General features: G+C 54.3%; 2 protein-coding genes across 2 annotated transcripts; both read right to left on the minus strand.

Annotated features, from left to right (window-relative positions):
- Positions 1-1231: 1231 nt before the first annotated feature.
- On the minus strand, positions 1232-5666 carry CLDN12 (claudin 12). Its single transcript, XM_068156914.1, has 2 exons — positions 5567-5666; positions 1232-4855 (listed from the first exon to the last, which is right to left on the minus strand). Exon 2 carries the CDS (start codon positions 4831-4833, stop codon positions 4096-4098), a length of 738 nt encoding a protein of 245 aa, XP_068013015.1. The 5' UTR covers positions 4834-4855; positions 5567-5666; the 3' UTR covers positions 1232-4095.
- Positions 5667-6703: 1037 nt separating this feature from the next.
- On the minus strand, positions 6704-17941 carry GTPBP10 (GTP binding protein 10). The gene is made up of 10 exons (XM_068156913.1): positions 17730-17941; positions 16372-16565; positions 16207-16298; positions 15254-15398; positions 12979-13052; positions 11911-11963; positions 10773-10880; positions 10027-10104; positions 8566-8689; positions 6704-7904 (listed from the first exon to the last, which is right to left on the minus strand). Exons 1-10 carry the CDS (start codon positions 17760-17762, stop codon positions 7687-7689), a joined length of 1119 nt encoding a protein of 372 aa, XP_068013014.1. The 5' UTR covers positions 17763-17941; the 3' UTR covers positions 6704-7686.
- Between the last annotated feature and the right edge of the window lie 994 nt (positions 17942-18935).

Here is an 18935-nt window from a genome sequence, read left to right on the forward strand (position 1 = left end):
TTTCAGGCCATTTCCTCTCCACTTATCACTTGTTCCCAGGGAGAAGAGTCCAAGCCTCACCTGGCTCCAGCCTGCTTTCAGGGAGCTGTAGAGAGCAATGAGGTCTCCCCTCAGCCTCCTCTTCTCCACACTAAACACCCCCAGGTGTCTCAGCTGGTCCTCACCAGCCCTGTTCTCCAGACCCTTTCCCAGCTTCCTTCCCCTGCTCTGGACCTGTTCACCAGAAGACCATAGGCCTTGAGAAACAGCAAGAACAGCCTCAGAAGAGGGCTGTATGTCCACCTTGCTAAACAGACCACAGGCAAGGAGGTTGGATCAAGGCAGGTGTTGGTCTGTCTAGGGGTCTATGACCTTTCACTCCTTTCTTGGGATTGTGTAGTGCACTTTCAGATCTGACTTGTCATCTGCAACTCTGGCCAGATGCTGTTGACCCCCAGGACTGCAGACTCAGACTCATCCTCACAGCCAAGCCAGAGCTGCAAAGCTTAGTAGCACACAGGCAGCCACACCACCTCAGGTTTCTGGCAGTGAAGCTTAGCAAGTCCTGAGGTGCTGGTGGGGCTTCCAGAAGCTCTTCTGTCAGCTGCTGTGGGGTTACCCAGTTCACCATTCATTACAGGCTGCCAGCTCCAGTCCACACAGACACCTTAATTAGCCAAGGAGTTATGAGAGCCTTGGATACTGCTGATAGCAGCAGCTTACACCTGTGTCTCACTTGAGAAGTCACCTGAGAGCTGCCATTCCGCCAGGCTTTCAGCAGTGATCTGCTTAGGGCTCCTGTAGGGGCTCTTCAGCACGGGGCAGAAGAGAGCTGTTTGGACTGGATTCACTGCTCACAGGGAGAGTCAGAGACATCACAGAGACTCTGTGGTTTGAAACAGGGAAAGAACTCAGCAAGGCCTTGGTAGGTACATCAGATAAAACCAGCTTCATGGGATGAAACCTGCCTCAGAGCTGCTTGGGTGTGAATGCTGCGGCACAAACCAGCCCTGCAGCCTTTGGGTTTGACTCAGAAGGCAGCTACATAAATTACTTCAGAAGAATCTTCCTGAGAAGAAAACCTGCCTTTGGCAGCTGTCCAGCCCAGGATTGTTTTAAGCAGGACTCGTACAAACCCCGGGAGTTAGAACAGGGCCTGCACAGTGCTTTAAGGCAGCTGAAACCCTCTGGTGATCACCAAAGTTGTTCATGTTCTAGCAGCTGCCCACAGCATTCATCAGAATAAACTCTCTGCAGGAGAATGTTTTATTAGAAATGTCCACCTTCTGCTGCACAGAAAACCACCACCACCACTGGAGAAGCTGCACAGCAATTGCTTGCAAATAAAACAGATCCCTGTGACCCCACAGCACCCAGCCTCGGACTGCAGCAGCCACAAATTCAACTCCCTGCACCAAACGTGCTCAGGAAGGAACAGCTAACTGCTGCACAGTGGCTTTTCCCAGCCAGGTTCTTCTGCTCAGATCCAGGGAGTCCTGTCCCACCCCAGCTCTGCTGCTGGGCATGATGAGGACCTCAGCAGGAGGAGCCTCAGCACAATGGGAACCTTGGCTCAAGTGTCACAGATTGGTCACTTCTTTCTGTGGAGAAGCAGAGAGCAGCACTTCCAGTCCTCCTCACTTCAGACCCAGTAGAAACTCTCCTTGCCAGCACTGCTGGATGACACTCAGCCACAGAGGCAGCATGATCCAACAGTCCTTTGGACAAAGATGACCTTAACTCTCTGCTGGTATCCACTAACTTGGGGATCTCCACTTCTCCTGACTCAGATCCATCCCAGACTTTTGGAAAGACACAATTCTCAAAGCAAGAAGTCATCAGCTTGGGCAGCAGCAAATACTGACTGAAAGAGGAGTGCATAAACCTCCAAGACCTGTTGGAGACATCTCCACTTTCAATGTCCAGAACAAACCACTCTAGTAGAGAACATCAGCTTGCCAGGCTGCCTCTCATGCCCTGGAGATGCTGAAGGTTCAGCTCTTTTTGCAGTCACTGAAAGATGTGTCCAGCATCCCTCCAAAAAGTCCAAAATGCTTTGTAGGTTCAGGCTCATAAGGCACACCAGACACTGCCTACAACTGTGCACTGGCCAACTCACAGCCTCAGCAAGGCACCAGGAAGACAAGACACTGGGTGGTGGGAAAGCAAGCTGACACGACTGTACCACAGGAGGTTTGGGATGGAGAGCAGGCTGCCCAGGGAGGTGCATCCCTGAAGGTGTTCCACAAACAGGTGACCATGGCACTTGGAGCCATGGTGGTGTTGGGTTGATGGTTAACTTGATGATCTCAGGCAGCTTTTCCAACCCAAACAATTCTATGACTCTATAACATCATGAACCAGCAGCCCCTTGGCTTTGAGCTGACAAAGGCAACTGAAACAGCAAGTGTCTGAGGCTGGGGTGAAAACAGAGTGATTACACAGCAAAGCTGAATTCTGAAGAAAGAAACTGGCTGCTGTGTCATGGTAGTGTCCTGATTCTGTACAAGCCATGATCTGAGTGAACCAAAGTGACAACTTGTCTACCGTCATCAAGCCAGGTTGGATGAAGCCTTCAGCAAGCTGGTCTAGCAGGAGGTGTCCCTGCCTACAGATGATTGTTAAGGTCTCTTCCAAGCCAAACCAGTCTGTGATTCTATGGTAAAAGGTGAAGCTCACAAGTTATTCAAAGCCTCATCTTAAGAGAAAATAAGGAGGGGAAATGTTCTCCAGTTGTGAGGTGGAAGCAACAGGATTGTGAAACTCAACCTGAAAGGTGTTGCAGAAGGTGACTGACCAGGTTAAGCCTTAATCAGCAACTCCACAAACATAAACAGCCATAAAGACCAGCTCTGAAGAATCCACAAGATCACTGCTATTCCTATGTACATTTGAAAAATAAACTAACTCTGGAATTAAAAACCTCTCCTGAAGGGCTACAGCCCCTGGAGAGATGCTGTGGAGCCTGTGTGGCATTCCAGAAGAATCTGTCCCAGCCTTCACCATTCTCCATAGTTTTACTGATCCAGTTGGTAGTGCCATCTCTCTGCACAGCTGAGGGGCACCCTCAAGCCTGCTTGAGAATCCACCTTTAAGATGGTCTCCAAACAAACCAGTCCAATTTCTAAGGAGGCTTTTGAAGCAGAAGTGGATTTTCAGTCACGGAACAGCGGTAGTGAGTTTGCTAACTTATTAAAACCCAGACTAGAAACAAATGTCACAGAAGTGTCCAGCTCCAGGTATTCACCAGAGCTGCTCCAGGAGAACATTACTAGTTACATCACTTTTGTTTCTTCTGCTGGCAAGTCCAAGGGCGATTTGACACCAGCTCTGGTACAGAAGTGGCTCAGCAGGTGGCTTTGTGCAGAGAACAAAGAGGAGTGCTACAGAGCTGCTCTGCCAGATGCCCTTCCCAGACACCACAGCCCAAAGTGAGGCAGGAGCTTGGTCAGCCCCCTGCACCCACTTCCACGGCCCACACCTGGATCACACGTGGGTGCAGAGGTCCCCCACACAGCTCCTGCCAAGGAATCAGTGCCTGACAGCTTCTCAAACAGCAGAGCTCCTGCTGGGGTCCAAGGAGCAGAATGAGCAGCTGCCCCAGCATCTGTAACGGCTTCCTCTGGGGTGAGCTTAAACACAGCAAAGGTGAGTCAGGGAGTAACAGAGAACAGCAACGGACCAGGCTTTGTTCAGCAGCACCCAATGACAGGACAACAGGTAACAGGCACGAAAAGGGACAGAAGTTCCATCTAAACACAAGGAGGAACTTCTGTAATGTAAGGGTGCTGGAGCCCCGGAGCAGGCTGCCCAGAGAGGTGGTGGAGTCTCCATCTCTGGAGATGTTCCAAACCCACCTGGATGTATTCCTGTGTGACCTTCTCTGGGTGACCCTGCCTTGGCAGGGGGGCTGGACTCAATGGTCTCCAGAGGCCCCATCCAACCCCACCACGCTGTGATGCTGCTGTTAGTAAACTCAGGTCTCCAGTGCTGTGCACCTGGGGGAACTGGAACCTTCCAAATGGTTAGGCTGAGCACAAGGCAGCAGAGAGAATCCAGGCTGCAGCTGTCACCCCTCGAACGAGCACAACTTGGCTGCCAAAGCCCTGCTGTCCCTTAGGAGGCGTGTGAGACCACCGGGATGTCAATCTCCATTGGGGACAGGCGGGAGCGGGCAGAGTAGGGCTGGGGGGCGTAGCTGTGCATGCCCGGGGGGTGTGAGTAGAGGGGCTGCCAGAAGGGAGAGGGGAGGCTCTTGCAGGCACAGTACCAGAGGAAGAGCAGCACCGAGGTGAAGAAGAGCCCTCCAGCACTGGCGATGGCTATGAAGACGGAGATGTCAAAGCTGAAGATGGGCTCGTACTTCCTGTTCAGGTAGCTGTTGTAGAAGATGACCCAGACGGAGGGGGTGAGGCAGATGGCGCAGGCCAGCAGGAAGAGCAGGCCGGCCACCAGGTGACAGCCCGCGCTGTTGACCAGGCACCTGGCCAGCTTGACGTCGGGCACGCTGGACACGAAGGCCGTGTGGCACATGCCCACCAGGCAGAGCAGCAGGGCGGCGGCGGCGGTGGCCATGCTGAGGGGCAGGGCGAACTGCAGGACGCGCAGGTCCAGCTGGTCCACGGCTCTGTACCACTGCGGGTCGTAGATGACGCAGTCGCGGCTGCCGTCGAAGCGCGCGCACTTGATCCACAGCCCCGTGAACACCGTCAGGTTCCGCTCGTTCCGGTTGAAGGTGCACAGCCGCATCTGCCGCCAGTTGGGCAGCAGCACCGCCGCCAGCAGCCCGGCCACCGACGCCGTGCCGCTCAGGAAGGCCAGCACCGTGGCTGCGTGAACCTCCCGGCAGCCCATCCCGGCCCCCTGCAGCTGCTGCCTGCAATTAGAAAGCGTCGAAAAAAATAAGAGGGGAAAGCTCACAGAGCCAGCCCGACCGCGCTCTGCCTCTGCCAAGGCTGGGGCTAAGCCGTGGCCCTCAGCACCGCATCTCTGCCTCCTGGAAACACCTCCAGGGATGGGCATTCAGACACCGCCCCGCGCAGCCTCGGCCAGGCTCTGAGAACCTTTTCCGTCAAGAAGTTTCCGCTCATCTCCAGTCTAAACCTGCCCGGGGACATCTCGAGGCCATTTCCTTTCCTCTCGTTCCTAGAGAGAAGAGCCCAAACCGCTACCTGCACCTCCTCTCGGGCGCTGCAGAGCGCGGCCAGCAGTGACAGGCCTGTCCGATGCCGCCGGAGGCTGCAGGGAGCCCTGCAGCACGGCTCATTGCCGTCCCGCCCGCGCTGCCACAGCCAGCCCAGGCCGAGGCCAGCACCGCCGCCTCCCCAGGGCGCTGGGAAGCCGCCAGCCGTGCCGCTCCCGACGCCGATACCCGCCGGCCGGGCTCGTTCCCCCGGCCAAAGCGCACAGACCCCTCGCAGTCCCAGGCCTGGGGGAAGGGCCGCAGAAACCACCGACCCACCCACCACCTACCGCGGCCTAGCGCAGCCACCACCGGCGGCCTCAGGGCCCCCTCCCGCCGTGCGCCTCTGCAGCAGAACCGGAGCCCAGTCCCGGAGCCGCGTCCCCGGCCCGGCCCGCTGCTCACCTTCCGTCAGGTCGCGGGGGCTCGGACAGCAGCACGGCCGTGGCCGCTCCGCCTGACGCCGCTCTCCCGGGAGGCCGCGGCAGCCCCGCGGGGTCCTGGCCCGAACGTTCCGCGCCGCCGCAGTGCGGCCCCCAGCCCGCACCACAACTCCCAGCGGCCCCGGCGGGGCGGGGCTCCACGGCGGGGCGGGGCCGGGCCGCAGCCGCTGCCCGCACGGAAGAGCCCGAGCAGTTTGCATGCTCCCAGGGCGATAGCGTCCCGAAGCTAAGGCACCTTCCAGGACCTGAGCTGCGTCTTATGTACCAAACAGTACCAAAGCCAGGGAGTGACCTTGCCCCTCCCCACGTCTCACGGGAAGGCAGAAATCCACCACTCCCCTGTCCCGATGCTTTCCGTTACCTTTGAGAGCCTTCGGTGCTCCTCAGGTGTGACACCGCCTCCCGCTCCCCACCCCTGCAGTTAACGCCTTTCCTCTGGACAATGCGATGCTGCTGTTCCCGGGTATTCACAGCGTAACTAGCAAGAGCATCCAAGGCCATTCCAGTCATCCACAGGCCATTTGTCCCCTCCCAAGCCCAGGGCTCTAAGGCTTTTCTTATCATTGCGAAGCAACTTTGCCAATCGTCCAACAATTCCCAAGCACAGAGGGCAGCTCACTCCTGCAAGTTACATCTCTGAAGCCTGTTCAGCGTTACTCATTTTGGGCACAAACCTGATCATCAGAAGTTCCATCTGAACTCGAGGAGGAGCTTATTGAATTTAAGGGTGGCAGAACATGGAGGAGGCTGCCCAGAAAGGTAGAGTCTCCATCTCTGGAGACTTTCAAAACCCACCTGGACATGTTCCTGTGTGACCTGCTCTAGGTGACCCTGTCTTGGCAGGGATGTTGGGCTGGAGGATCTCCAGAGGTCCCTTCCAACCCCATCACTCTGTGGTTCGGTCATTTTTCCATTCATCACTGAAGCTCATATAACTTCACACAGCTGAAATGAAGACATGCTGTCTCGTTTCAAACTTCCCCCCCCCCATCCCATATCAGATTAAGATTAGTGTTCCTGAAGTCTGACCAAAAAACCCCAAACAATTATTTTTCAACTATGAAATAAACGGAGCATCAAAAAGTGCTGATGGCCCAAACTTAGCTTTGATGAAAACACTTAAGCCCCAAAGGCAGGAAACTTGGAGGAAAATCAGAATGAGAAAAAAAAGAAGAGGAATGAGGAAATTCAGAACAAGATCCAACACTAATGACAGAAGAATTGGATGATGAGGACCTTGCAGACCTTTTTTTTCCAGTGGCTGCTTTTAAAGCATCTGGAGAGGCAAGGTTTGAGAAGCACACTTATAACACAAAACCAGCCCAAACTGAGAAGCCTTTGATGTATTCAGTATCCTTTTGCTTTGAAATCAGTTTAATAGCTTTGGAACAGAAATGTCCTGTACAAAAGACTCCTAATTTAGCAAGGAAAAGTGTCGATCTGCTTCCTTAAAACACAAGAGCTGGAACATGAACTGTTCCCAGAAATGTGGAAAACAGCCAGCCTGTTCCCCCAAAAGGAGCTGCTGTCTCTGCTGTGCTTCTGATGCCCGTGGCAGAAGATGCAGTGGTTGAACTTGCCCCTTCCCTACCTGTGAAGGACATTTTCCTTCCATTCACCTCACCTGGGAAAAAAAAACCCACCAAAACATTCCAGGAGGTACCAGTCATGAGCAGCGCTTTGTGCTGGGCATGTTCTGGTCTTTCAACTGCTGAGTTAGTTGCCAACATCAAAGAGAAACATCTGCTCTTTTCCCCACTGTACTGGACCCAAGTGCTGAGAGACATCAACACAACAGAGCTTAGCAGAGACAGGCACTGGTGGTAGAGGGAGCAAAAATTAAATGGCAGGGCTGCACAGCAAAGGGTTCATGTCCAGGGAAGTTGTGCATGCCCCTTCCCTGGAGGTGTTCAAGGCTAGGCTGAACAGGACCTTCAACAAGCTGGCCCAGGGGGAGGTGCTCCTGATGGTGGCAGGGGGCTGGCACTGGCTATCTTGAAGGCCCCTCCAAGCTGCCCCAGCCTGTAGCTCTCTGTCCATACTGAGATCAGGAAGCTGTGGTGGGTCCAGCCAGCAGCACTGCTACCTTCTGTCCCCCTGCCCTGCTGAGGACTGGAGGAGCTGCAGCTGCTTCTTCCGATATTCCTCATTCTCTTTCTCTGCTTCCTCGTCTATGGAACTCCTGATACAGGCTTTTAGCTCCTCAATGCCTTCTCCAGTGTAGGTGGATATAGGAATTATATTCTTGAATTCCAGAGGTTTTGCAGGAATCATTTCTTCCTCCAGTAGGTGTGAGAAGTCTGAGAAAAAACCAAGTGTACCAAAGAGTCAGCACAAGCACTCAGTGCTGGGTCACTGCAGAGCCCAACAAATCCACCCAGAAAGGTTCAGAAGTGACAGCAATGAATGTAAACCTGCAGCTAACAGAGGAGAACTTGTTCATAACTCATCTTGAAAACAGCTACAGTCTAAGAAGAGAAGTACTAACACAGCACTGACACCAGGCTCAGGCTCTCAGGAACAGATTCTGTGCCCTTCCTCTGAAATGGGTACCAAAAAGTCCCAAGCTGTAGAATATGGGGGGTGGATTCAAGCCCCCCTGGCTCTTCACTCTTCAGGTAAGAAGAAATTCCCTCCAATGTAAGAGCAAAACTGAAGCCTAGGGCTGTGCTTTGGCAAAGAGCCATGACACACTGTACACATCAGCGTCCACGAGGAGAACTTCATGGAGTTCCTGTTAGCTGACTGGCAATTGGCTCTCCCAGATCACAGCTGGGCAGGATCTTCTGGGCTATGCCTATTAAAATACTTCCCACAAGTGATGCCAGCACTGCAAACGTACCCCCCCGAGCTCTAAATGCAGGAAGCGCAGGTTCAAATAAAACATTTAACAACCACCTTCAGATTTAAGCATCTCCAGAGCTCCCTGCTGCCAGAGGTGCCTGTGAGAAGCTGACTCACCGTGAGGGTGCTGCAGCTGCTTCAGAAGTTCACTCAGATTCTCCCTGGCACCAGGCAAATCCATTTTATTAATGGCGAGAAGTGCAGGCTTCCTTAGAAGCTCCTCCTTGTACAGCTCCAGCTCCTGAAAGAGAACAAAATGTGCCTTAAGGACCTGAGGGTTAACAACTTCTCTTCAGGGTCTTCATTAACCACCTGGGGGAGGGGATTGAGGCTCCCTCAGTCAGTTTGCAGATGACACCAAGCTGCAGGCAGTGTTGGTCTGATGGAGAGCAGGAAGGCTCTGCAGAGGGACCTGGCCAGGCTGCATCCATGGGCTGAGGCCAGTGGGATGAGAGTCAAGCCCAAGGGCTGGGTCCTGCACTTTGCTCACAACAACACCTTGAAGGTTCCAAGCTGGGGGCAGAGGGCCTGGAAAGTGCCCAGCAGAGAAAGACCTGGGTGAGAGCAGCTGGAGATGAGCCAGGGTGTGCCCAGGTGGCCATGAAGGCCACCAGCACCCTGGCCTAGATCAGCAATGGAGTGGCCAGCAGGGGTTGTCCTGCTGCAGTCAGAACTGGGGAGGCCACACCTGGAGTGCTGGGTTCAGTTTTGGGTCCCTCACTCCAAGAACAACTTTGAGTGGCTGTAGAAGGTCCAGAGAAGGGCAAGAAAGCTGGGGAAGGGTCTGCAGAACACGGGGTGAGGAGCAGCTGAGGAACCCAGGGGTGTTTAGTGTGGAGAAAAGGAAGCTTAGGGAAGACCTCATTGCTCTCCACAGTTCCCTGAAGGGAGGCTGGAGCCAGGTGGGGGTTGGGCTCTCCTCCCTATGAACAGGAGACAGAACAAGAGGAAATGGCCTCAGGTTGCACCAGGGGAGGGTTAGGTTGGAAAACCAGGAAAACTGTCTTTTCCATAAGAGTGGTCAGGGATTGGCACAGGCTGCCCAGGGAGGTGGTGAAATCATGATGCCTGGAGGTGTTCCAGAACCGTGTGGCCATGGCACTTGGGGCCATGGTTTAGTGGCTATGGTGGTGTTAGGTTGCTGCTTGGACTGGATGACCTCAGAGGGCTTTTTCAACCCAAACAATTCTATGATTCTATGACATCATGATCAGTGCTGCTTCAGTTTTACTTCTCCTCAGTTGTCTGACTGCTTCATGCCTGAGAGTCACTCAGCTGCTCCAGGATGATGTTGAGCCACTGCTTTTTTGACTCAAACACACATATTTCAGGGTAAAAATGCTGCTCAATTCTGACCCATAAAATCTGCTCTAGTGGGAAGTGTCCCTGCCCATGGCAGGGGTTTGGAACTACATGATCTTCAAGGTCCCTCCCAACCCAAACTATTTGATGAATCTGTGAACCCTAAGCTTGTCAAGCATTCTTAGATTGTAACACACCAACTTGTAAGAGTTCTTACTGAGCCTCCTCCTTGGCTCCACACAACTCCACCTCTCAGCTGTGAGGATGAGAAGTTACCTTTGTCAGCAGCAGAACAGCTTCAAAGGCTGTCCTGAAGGGAGTACTGATAGACAGCTGAAATCCAGAGACATCAACCTGAAAAGGTGACACAGAAGGAAGCTTTGTGGCAGTGGCATAGCATCTGTGAAAGAAACTCTTTGACAGTGAGGGTGGGGAGACACTGGAACAGGCTGCCCAGGGAGGCTGTGGATGTCCCCTCCCTGGAGGTGTTCAAGGCCAGGTTGGATGAGGCCTTGAACAAGCTGGGCTGGTGGGAGGTGTCCCTGCCCATGGCAGGGGGTTGGAACTGGGTGATCTTGAAGATCTCTTGCAACTCCAACCAAACCAATCTGTGAAGGTATTGTCCATCAGCTGCTTTGCAGTAGAACACCAATGTACATGTCCCTCACTCCTGGGCAAGAGACAGAGGACAGCTACACACCAGAGGAACACCAGAGACCCTGGCAGCACAAACTGCTTGTTTCTCAAAGCTCTGATATTCAAACATCTTTCTTAAGGGGTTCTCACAGAACAGAAGCATGAAAACCCCACCAGCTCCTGCTTTAACTGCTTCCCTGCTCTAAACTAATGAGAGGCTGATGACAAACTCTGTTTAAGGGTTGAATTTGACACCAGCTGTTGGAGCATGCCATGCCGGTCACAGGGTTACAGCTCTAGTTACTACAGACACCCAATTTACAAACCCTGCCTGCATGTCCTGCACTGCCTCTGCTTCCAGCATGCCCCACCTCTGCTGCACTTACCACCAAGAGCAGCTGCTTGGTTCTCTCAACATGCTTCAGGAACTTGTGGCCCATCCCTTTGTTTGCGTGCGCGCCTTCGATCAGGCCTGGCAGATCAGCCACCAGAATCTGGGACAAACCAACAGGAAACAGGGATGAGAAACCAGCCACACAATCCCAGCATGCTGGGGCTGGAAGGGAGCTCTGGAGAGCATCCAGTCCACCCCCCTGCTAAAGCAGGGCACCCACAGCAGCTTGCACAGGACCACAAGGGCCAGGGGCATTTGCAAGCTCTCCAGACAAGGAAGCTCCACAAGCTCTCTGGGCAGCCTGCTCCAGGCCTCCAGCGCCCTCACACCAAAGAAGTTCAGATGGAACCTCCTGGGTTCCAGTCTGTGCCCACTGCCCCTTGTCCTGTCACTGGGCACCACTGACAAGAGCCCAGCCCCATCCTCCTGCCCCCTACCCTTTAGCTCTTGCTGTGCATTGATCAGATCCCCTCTGGGGCTTCTCTTCTCCAGGTTCAACAGCCCCAGGGCTCTCAGCACCTTTGCAGCCTCCACTGTATTCTCTCCAGTTGTTCCCTGTCCCTCTTGAACAACTGACAGGAGTTCTCAACTTGCACCATGGGAGGTTCAAGCTGGACATGAGGAACATTCCTTTCCCCAAAAGGGCTGTCTAGGCCTGGCCCAGGCTGCCCAGGACACTGGTGGAGTCCCCATTCCTGGAAGGGTTTCAAGATTTGTGTAGATGTGGTGCTGAGGGACAGGATTTAGTGGTGACTTAGCAGTGCTGGGCTCATGGTTGGACTTGATGATCTTAGAGGTCTTTCCCACCAAAATGATTCTGTGATTCTATGACTAGAACCAGAGGGGGGAGACAAGAGCAGATGAGAACCCATTTCTTGAGGTGCTTTGAAGACAGCTCAATGCCACACTGCTGCGCTTGGCTAGAAGTTCTCCTCTGGTGACTTCATGAACACAACTCTTTCTCCACAGCTTTCCTTGGCTCCATGCAACCTTATTTGCTATGTCTGCAGCAGGTACAGTGTGGAAAAAAACCCACAAAGTCCTTTTTTCTTTCTGGAATTCTATGAAGCAGCACAAAAAGCCCTTGCACCAGACCTGCACAGCCAGCCAGCAGGAACTTCCACACCCACCTGCTTGTAGTCTGCATACATCAGCTTGCCCAGCTCAGGCTGCACTGTTGTAACTGTGCAAGGGAAGGAAAAGCACACTGTTAGCCACACTGCAATCAGTGCTCCTGCTGCAGGACAGGCTCTCTCACTTCAGCTTCAGTGAAACAAATGTGCAGGGGAGAAACAGGGCAATGGGATTCTAAGAATTAATGGAAAAGGAATACAGAAAAGCAAAATGAGAGAACAAAATGAGGCTACTCAAAGAACCAAGGGTTCACCAAATCATGGCACTCTGTGCACTTCTCTTCCCATCAGCCCAAGAAAAGCGTACAGAATCATGGAATAGTTTTGGTTGGAAAAGACCTCAATGTCTTCTTGGAGTGAGGGCCCCAAACCTGAACCCAGCACTCAAGGTGTGGCCTCACCACAGCTTGCTGAGTACTGAGTCCAGGGGGACAATCCCTGCCATGCTCCTGCTGGCCACACCACTGCTGATCCAGGCCAGGAAGCTGGGTGAACAGAGGAGCTAGAGAAGTTTCAGACAGTAAAAGGATTATCCAGAGTATGGAAAAAGGCTGTAGAGGACCAGGAGAGGTGCACAAAGGCCAACAGCTCTCAGTACCTGTCCCCATGCTCTGCACTCAAAGCAGGAGCAGGTTGGCTGATCCTCATTTCCTGACAGAAAGTGGCCCAGCCTGGTGATTTTCAATGGACAGTTCCACCCCAGTCTCTCTGCTGCAGGGTGGGAGCTGTTTCCAAAGCACAGGGAGCTCTCTGCAAAGCACTGGCTGGGGTGTAGGCAACAGACTGAGGACACCACACTGCAGAGAGTCCCAGCTGCAACACAAGGGGCTGGGGCCAAGAGAAGGGTGAAGCAGAGCCTGCAGCAGCAGTCTGAAGTACCCTGTGGGCCTGTACCCAACAGCTGAGGGACTGAAGGAAGTGGACACTGAACCACATCTTGTGCTTAACAATCTGTGTGAGTTGTGGCTGGCTACATGGTGATCCCCTGCTCATCACACAGCAGGCCAGAGACAGCCTCCTTGCTCCTGGGAAGTGGAGCTGCTCCCAGAGCCAGGATGCACTTACATGGGTAGCTGGCGACCTGAGGCTTGGCATGAGACATCGTGCTCAGCAGGGATGACTTTCCTGCATTGGGAAACCTAGGAAGAAAGGCAGGATTCACAAAGGGAACAGACAGAGGCGATTGCTCTGCTCCTGCTTGCAGCTAGAATGGATTCTGTTTGGTGATTTGACTTTGGTTTTGCTTCCTTGTGGCTCATCTCAATTCAGCTTCTTCCAGTTTGGAGCCATCTCCCCTCATCCTGTCACTGCAAGCCCTTGTCACAAGTCCCTCCCCAGCTCTACTGTAGCCCCCTTCAAGCCCTAGCAGGCTGCTCTAAGGTCTTCCTGGAACCTTCTCCAGGCTGAACAGCCCCAACTCTCCCACTGTGTCCCCACAGCAGAGCTGCTCCAGCCCTCTGATCATCTTGGTGGCCTCCTTTGGACCTGCTCCAACAGTTCCATGTCATTCTGGTGTTAAGGACTCCACAGCTGGACACAGGACTCCACGTGGGGACTCAGCAGAGCAGCGAGATGCTCAAGGCCAGGATGGATGGGGTCTTGAGCAGCCTGGTCTAGGGGGAGGTGTCCCTGCCTATGGCAGAGGGTTGGAACTGGATGAGCTTTCAAGTCCCTTCCAACCCAACCCACTCTATGGTTCTACAATCCCAGCCCTTACTCCCAGCAGCCTTGTGTTCCAGCCCAATTCACAAGTGGTTTTTGTGACACCAGCAGATCGCTGCCGTGCAGCAGGGATCAAAGCAAGCTGTGCAGCTGACTGTTGGTGACAGACACAAAGGGACATGGCACCCAGAAAGCCACAGGCTCCCCCTTCCCAGTGAATCATGACCTGTTAATGGGGACAACTTCTACCAGCTAATGAAAAACAAACCCAGCACCGCATTAAGGGGCTTACAAAGGGAGTATATTTGGGGGTATCTTAAACAAGGATGAGCCACAAGGACTCCTGTGACAACAACAGAGCTCTTCAGGGCAGCTTTAATGCATTCTGGCCTTGAAGACACTCTGGAAGGTTACTCTGGTCATCTCCTCAAGTGGGTGCTTTTTTTCTGCTGAGGTACAAGCTGGGCTTTGAAATTTAAATTCAACCTGCACATCACAGCCTGTACCCAGCCCTGATGGGCCTCTCTCAGCTCTGGGGGCTTTGTCACCTGCTCTGACAGCAAACCACTTGCAGATCTACTGAGGACACAAAGAGATCAAAGTCCAGCACAAGCTATCAGAGGCTGTTTGATGCTCTCCACAAGAAAATAGCATGCTCCTTAATGAATGATTGATCCTCGCTGCTACTGAGACTTTGTGTCCACTCCAGAGGCAGCCATCAGCTAAAGTAGCAGCCAGGCTCAAGATGAAAGCAGCAGCAGTGCCACATAAACACCCCACATGAAGACCAAAATTCTCTGTCCTGTAACTTCTGATGGCCACCTGAACATCCATGGATCAGACTCAGATGATGGTTTGGGTTGGAAGGGACACTGAGGATCATCTGGTTCCAACCCCCTGCCATTATGCAACTTGAGACAAATCTGGTATAAAGAAAACCACTGGAGAAGGACCTTGGAGTCCTGGTGGACATTAAGCTCTCCACAGGACAGCAATGTGTCCTCATGGCCAAGAAGGCCAATGGTATCCTGGAGTGCACTGAGAAGAGTGTGGCCAGCAGGTCAAGAGAGGTTCTCCTCCCCCTCTACTCTGCCCTGGTGAGGCCTCACCTTGAGTGCTGGGTTCAGTTCTGGGCTCCCCAGTTCAAGTGGGACAGGGAACCATTGGAGAGAGTCCAACAGAGGCTATGAAGCTGCTGAAGGGCCTGGAACATGTGTGAGAAGGAAAGGCCAAGACACCTGGGGCTGCTGAGCCTGAAGAAGAGCAGCCCCAGAGGGCATTAATGTTTATAGCTCTCTTGGAGTAACCTTCAAATGCTGGAAGGCTGTTCTGAGGTGTCCCTGCAGCCTTTTCTTCTCCAGGCTGAAGAATCCCTACTCTCTCAGCCTGTCCCCATAGCAGAGCTGCTCCAGCCCTCAGATCATCTTGGTAGCCTCCTCTGGCCCTGCTCTAGCAGTTCCATGTCCTTGTGCTGGGACGTTCTGCTGATGCATCACAAGCTGCCTCACAACACCATACCCAGCACTTCCCAGCTTTCACAATGTTACACTCCAGCTGATGTGCAAGACAGGAGGTTGGTGGCAGTGCAATGCTCACCCTCCAAACCCACATTGCTTTGAAACCCCATGTGAAGCCTGCTGCTTTGCTTTCCAGTGTCAGCTGACACTGCAGTACTCACCCGACCAGGCCAACATCTGCTATGAGCTTCAAATCCAGACAAACAATTCTCCTCTGCCCTTTGCAGGGCACAAAGTTTGTGGCCAGAGAGCCTCCAAGACCTCCACGAGCTGCCAAGAATCTCTCCCCTGCTGCATTAAGCTCTCCTGAAAACAAACAAGCAGTGATAAAAGGGAGTTCCCTGCACAGCTCAGCTGGGGTTTCCCACTGAAACCTGTCTCAAATGAAGAGAGAATCTCCTGCAAGCTCTCTTGCAAAACCTGTGCCCTCAGGTCACAGCTCTTCTCCTCTGGAGACAAATGAGAGCAACCACAGCCCTCTGTCACTTGGTCAGTCACTGCAAGAGGAGTGCTGGGTACAGACAGCCAGGGTATGGCCAGGGTGGTTGTTCTGAACTCTCTAACACCGCAGCTCTGCTGGACATATGGGCCAGATGATTTTGTTCAAGATGCAGGCCACAGCATCCCCCTTAGGGTTAGAGCGCAAGGACACCTTTGGACACTGAGAACCAGTAGAAAGCAGCAACTACTGCAGATGACCTGAGATGCTGCTGCTCAGAAGGGATTTTACCTGTTGAGCTGTCATAACCAGGCAGCATTCCAGGCATGCTTCCCTGAGCATACGGACACCTAATTTATCTGAGGCCATTGATGATTCCATGGAGGAGCAGCCTAGCTGCCATCCTGACCACTCCTGTGCAAGGGCAGTTTTGTTTTCCCTCTGCTGCACACTGTCACAAGATCACCACTGCCCATTTCTAGAAGAACTCCTTCCTTTTCCAGCTATTTCTCCACCTCGCTTTCTGTCAACTCTTTGTCCAAACAAAGGGACACAACACACACTTTGTGAGACATCTAACATTAAAATATCCCAATGGTGTTAGAAGCTTGCCAGATGCCATCAAGAAACCCAGCAGCATCAACTAGATAGATCAAACAATCCAAAAGTCCTTACCAATCTGCTTGCCATCATCAGAGAGCAGTGAGACTCCCAGGGGCACGTGAACCTCACAGTCCTTTCCTTTTTCACCTTTCAGCGCTCTGACACTGGGAGAAATTGAACCAGGCTCAGTAACAAGAGTGTCGGTGGACGGGATGGAGAGAGGAGCAAGACCCTTACCTGCTGTTGGCTCCTGTGCCAGCCACAAACCTCTTGTGAGGGTATCTGTCCCTTATGCTCCTCAGGGTAGCTCTCTCCTGAGCGATGAGCCAGACATCACCACCTCTGCCTCCTTCTCCCCCCAGGCGAGGGTAGCCCATGCCCCCTGTTCCTCCTCGGACGTAGAGCCGCAGGCTGTCCACGAAGCTGCCGTACTGACACAACAACTCTCCTGTCGTAACTGCGCTCCGGAGCCTTACACACAGCCTGCCTAAACAAGGCTTGGGCAGACCTGTTTGCTCCAGGGCAGTAACCAACCTTCAGACGCAGACACCCGGCACTCCTGAGATACTCAGTAGGGCAAATGTTTGATGTGTATGCCCCAGCAGGGACACCCCCTCCAAGGCTCCAGGCTGGGGAAAATGTGGCTGGAAACTGCCCAGCAGAGAAAGACCTGGGGTGCTTGGTCACAGCAGCTGGAGATGAGCCATGCTGTGCCCAGGGGGCCAAGAAGGCCACCAGCATCCTGGCCTGGATCAGCAATGGTGTGGCCAGCAGGAGCAGGGCAGGGATTATCCTCCTGCACTCAGCAGTGGGGAGGCCACACCTGGAGTGCTGGGTTCAGTTTTGGGCCCTCACTCCAAGAAGGATACTGAGGGGCTGGAGCAGGTCCAGAGAAGGGCAAGGAAGATGGGGAAGGGTCTGGAGAAAAGGGCTGGGAAGCAGCAGCTGAGGGACCTAGGGCTACAGACTGGAGGCCAGGTGGTTAGCCTCTTCTCCCTAAGAACAAGGGCCAGGAGGAGAGGAAATGGCCTCAGGTTACCCCAGGGCAGGTTTATATGGGAGACATCAGAAAAAAGTTCTTGACTGAAAGCCTGGCACAGGCTGCCCAGGGAGGTGGCTGAATGCCCATCCCTGGAGGGGTTTCCCAGAGGCAGAGATGTGGTGCTGAGGGACATGGCTTAGCCCCAGCCATGGCAGGGTTAGAGAAGGGTTGGGCTGGGTGAGCTTAAAGTGCTTTTCCAACCCAACCATTCCGTGGTTCTATCTCACAGCCCAATCCCAGGCAGATGAGTGGGCAGGGCCCTGCCCATGCCCCGGGCTCCAGCACCCCGGGATCCACGCGTCCGTCTGCCGCGGCGCCTCACCGCACGCTGCCCGGCACCGTGTCCCCGGCCCTGCGCGCCCAGCCCTGCTGCGAGGCCGGCTCCCGGCGACAGTGCCCGGGTGGCGCGGGGGTGCCCGGGCGGCGCGGGGGTGCCCGGCGCGGCGGCACGCAGCCCCGCCCGTGCCAGCCCTTCCCACCCCGCCCGCGCCAGCCCTTGCCGCGTGGGGCCGCAGGCACACGGGGCCCATGCCCGCCCGGGCCAGGTACTGACCTTCCGCAGCACGGCCCCGCCGCACCGCACCATGCCGCCGGCCGCGGGCCCTGGAGCGCAGCGCCCGGGCCTCAGAGGGTGTCCGGGGAGGAAGGCGCCGGGGTGGTTCGGTCCCCAGGCGCTGGCTACCGTCGGAGCGAAGGCGCAGGGCACGGAAGCGGTAGCCGAAGCGCGGCGCTGCCGGGGGCCGCCATGCCATGCCAGGCGGGGCGGGGCGGGGCGCCCCCGTGTGGCCACAGCGCGCAAGCGCGGCCCGGCCGCCCCGGAGCTGGCGACGGCTCCAGGCCTCGCCCCGCTGCGGCCTGCCGGAGTTGCTCTTGAGAGCTCATAGAACCGTAGAGTTGTTTCGGGTGGAAAAGCCCTCTAAGATCATCCAGTCTAACCCTGGCCACCACACCATGTCCCCGGGTGCCATGGCCACACGCTTCCGGAACACCTCCAGGGATGGGGACTGCACCATCTGTCTGGGCAGCCTGTGCCAATCCCTGACCACTCTGGCAGCAGTCTCCATCAGCTTGCTCTGTGTGCTGGGCACATGCAGCATCTGTTGCTGGCTTTCCCATGCAGCAAGACCCTTTAAAGCCATGAATAAGGCTGAAAGGGAAAATGCCAGCTTAAAGGGTTTGGTTTAGGATGATCTCAGTTGGTGCTTTGTAATAAAATCAGCAGCAGCATACAGGTGACATCTGGTAATGACAGCATTAGAAGCACACACTACCTCACAAGATATCATTCAAAGTAGGGAGGTATTTGTATCACTGGTTAAGGCCCTGGTGACATCTCATTTGGGTCCTCTCCCTCTGCTCAGACCCCACCTGCAATGCTGGGGCCAGCTCTGGAGCCCCCAACACAAGAAGGACAATGAGCTGTTAGAGCAGGGCCAGAGGTGGCCACCAAGGTGACCCAAGGGCTGGAGAACCTCTCCTATGGGGACAGTCTGAGAGAGTTGGGGCTGTTCAGCATGGAGAAGAGAAGGCTCCAGGGTGACTTTAGAGCACCCTTCCAGTACCTGAAGGGGCTCCAGGAGAGCTGGGGAAGGACTGTTGACAAAGTCCTGAAGTGACAGGATGAGGGGCAATGGCTTCACACTAGAAGAAGCTGGATTGAGATGAGCCATAAGGAAGCAATTCTTGCCCAGGAGGGTGGTGAGGCACTGTAAGAAGTTGCCCAGAGAAGCTGTGGAGGCTCCAAGCTTGGCAATGTTCA

This window comes from Melanerpes formicivorus, unplaced genomic scaffold (genome assembly GCF_026170545.1).
Source record: "Melanerpes formicivorus ecotype bairdi unplaced genomic scaffold, bMelFor1.0.p_v2 SCAF_35, whole genome shotgun sequence".
Classification (NCBI taxonomy): Eukaryota; Metazoa; Chordata; class Aves; order Piciformes; family Picidae; genus Melanerpes; species Melanerpes formicivorus.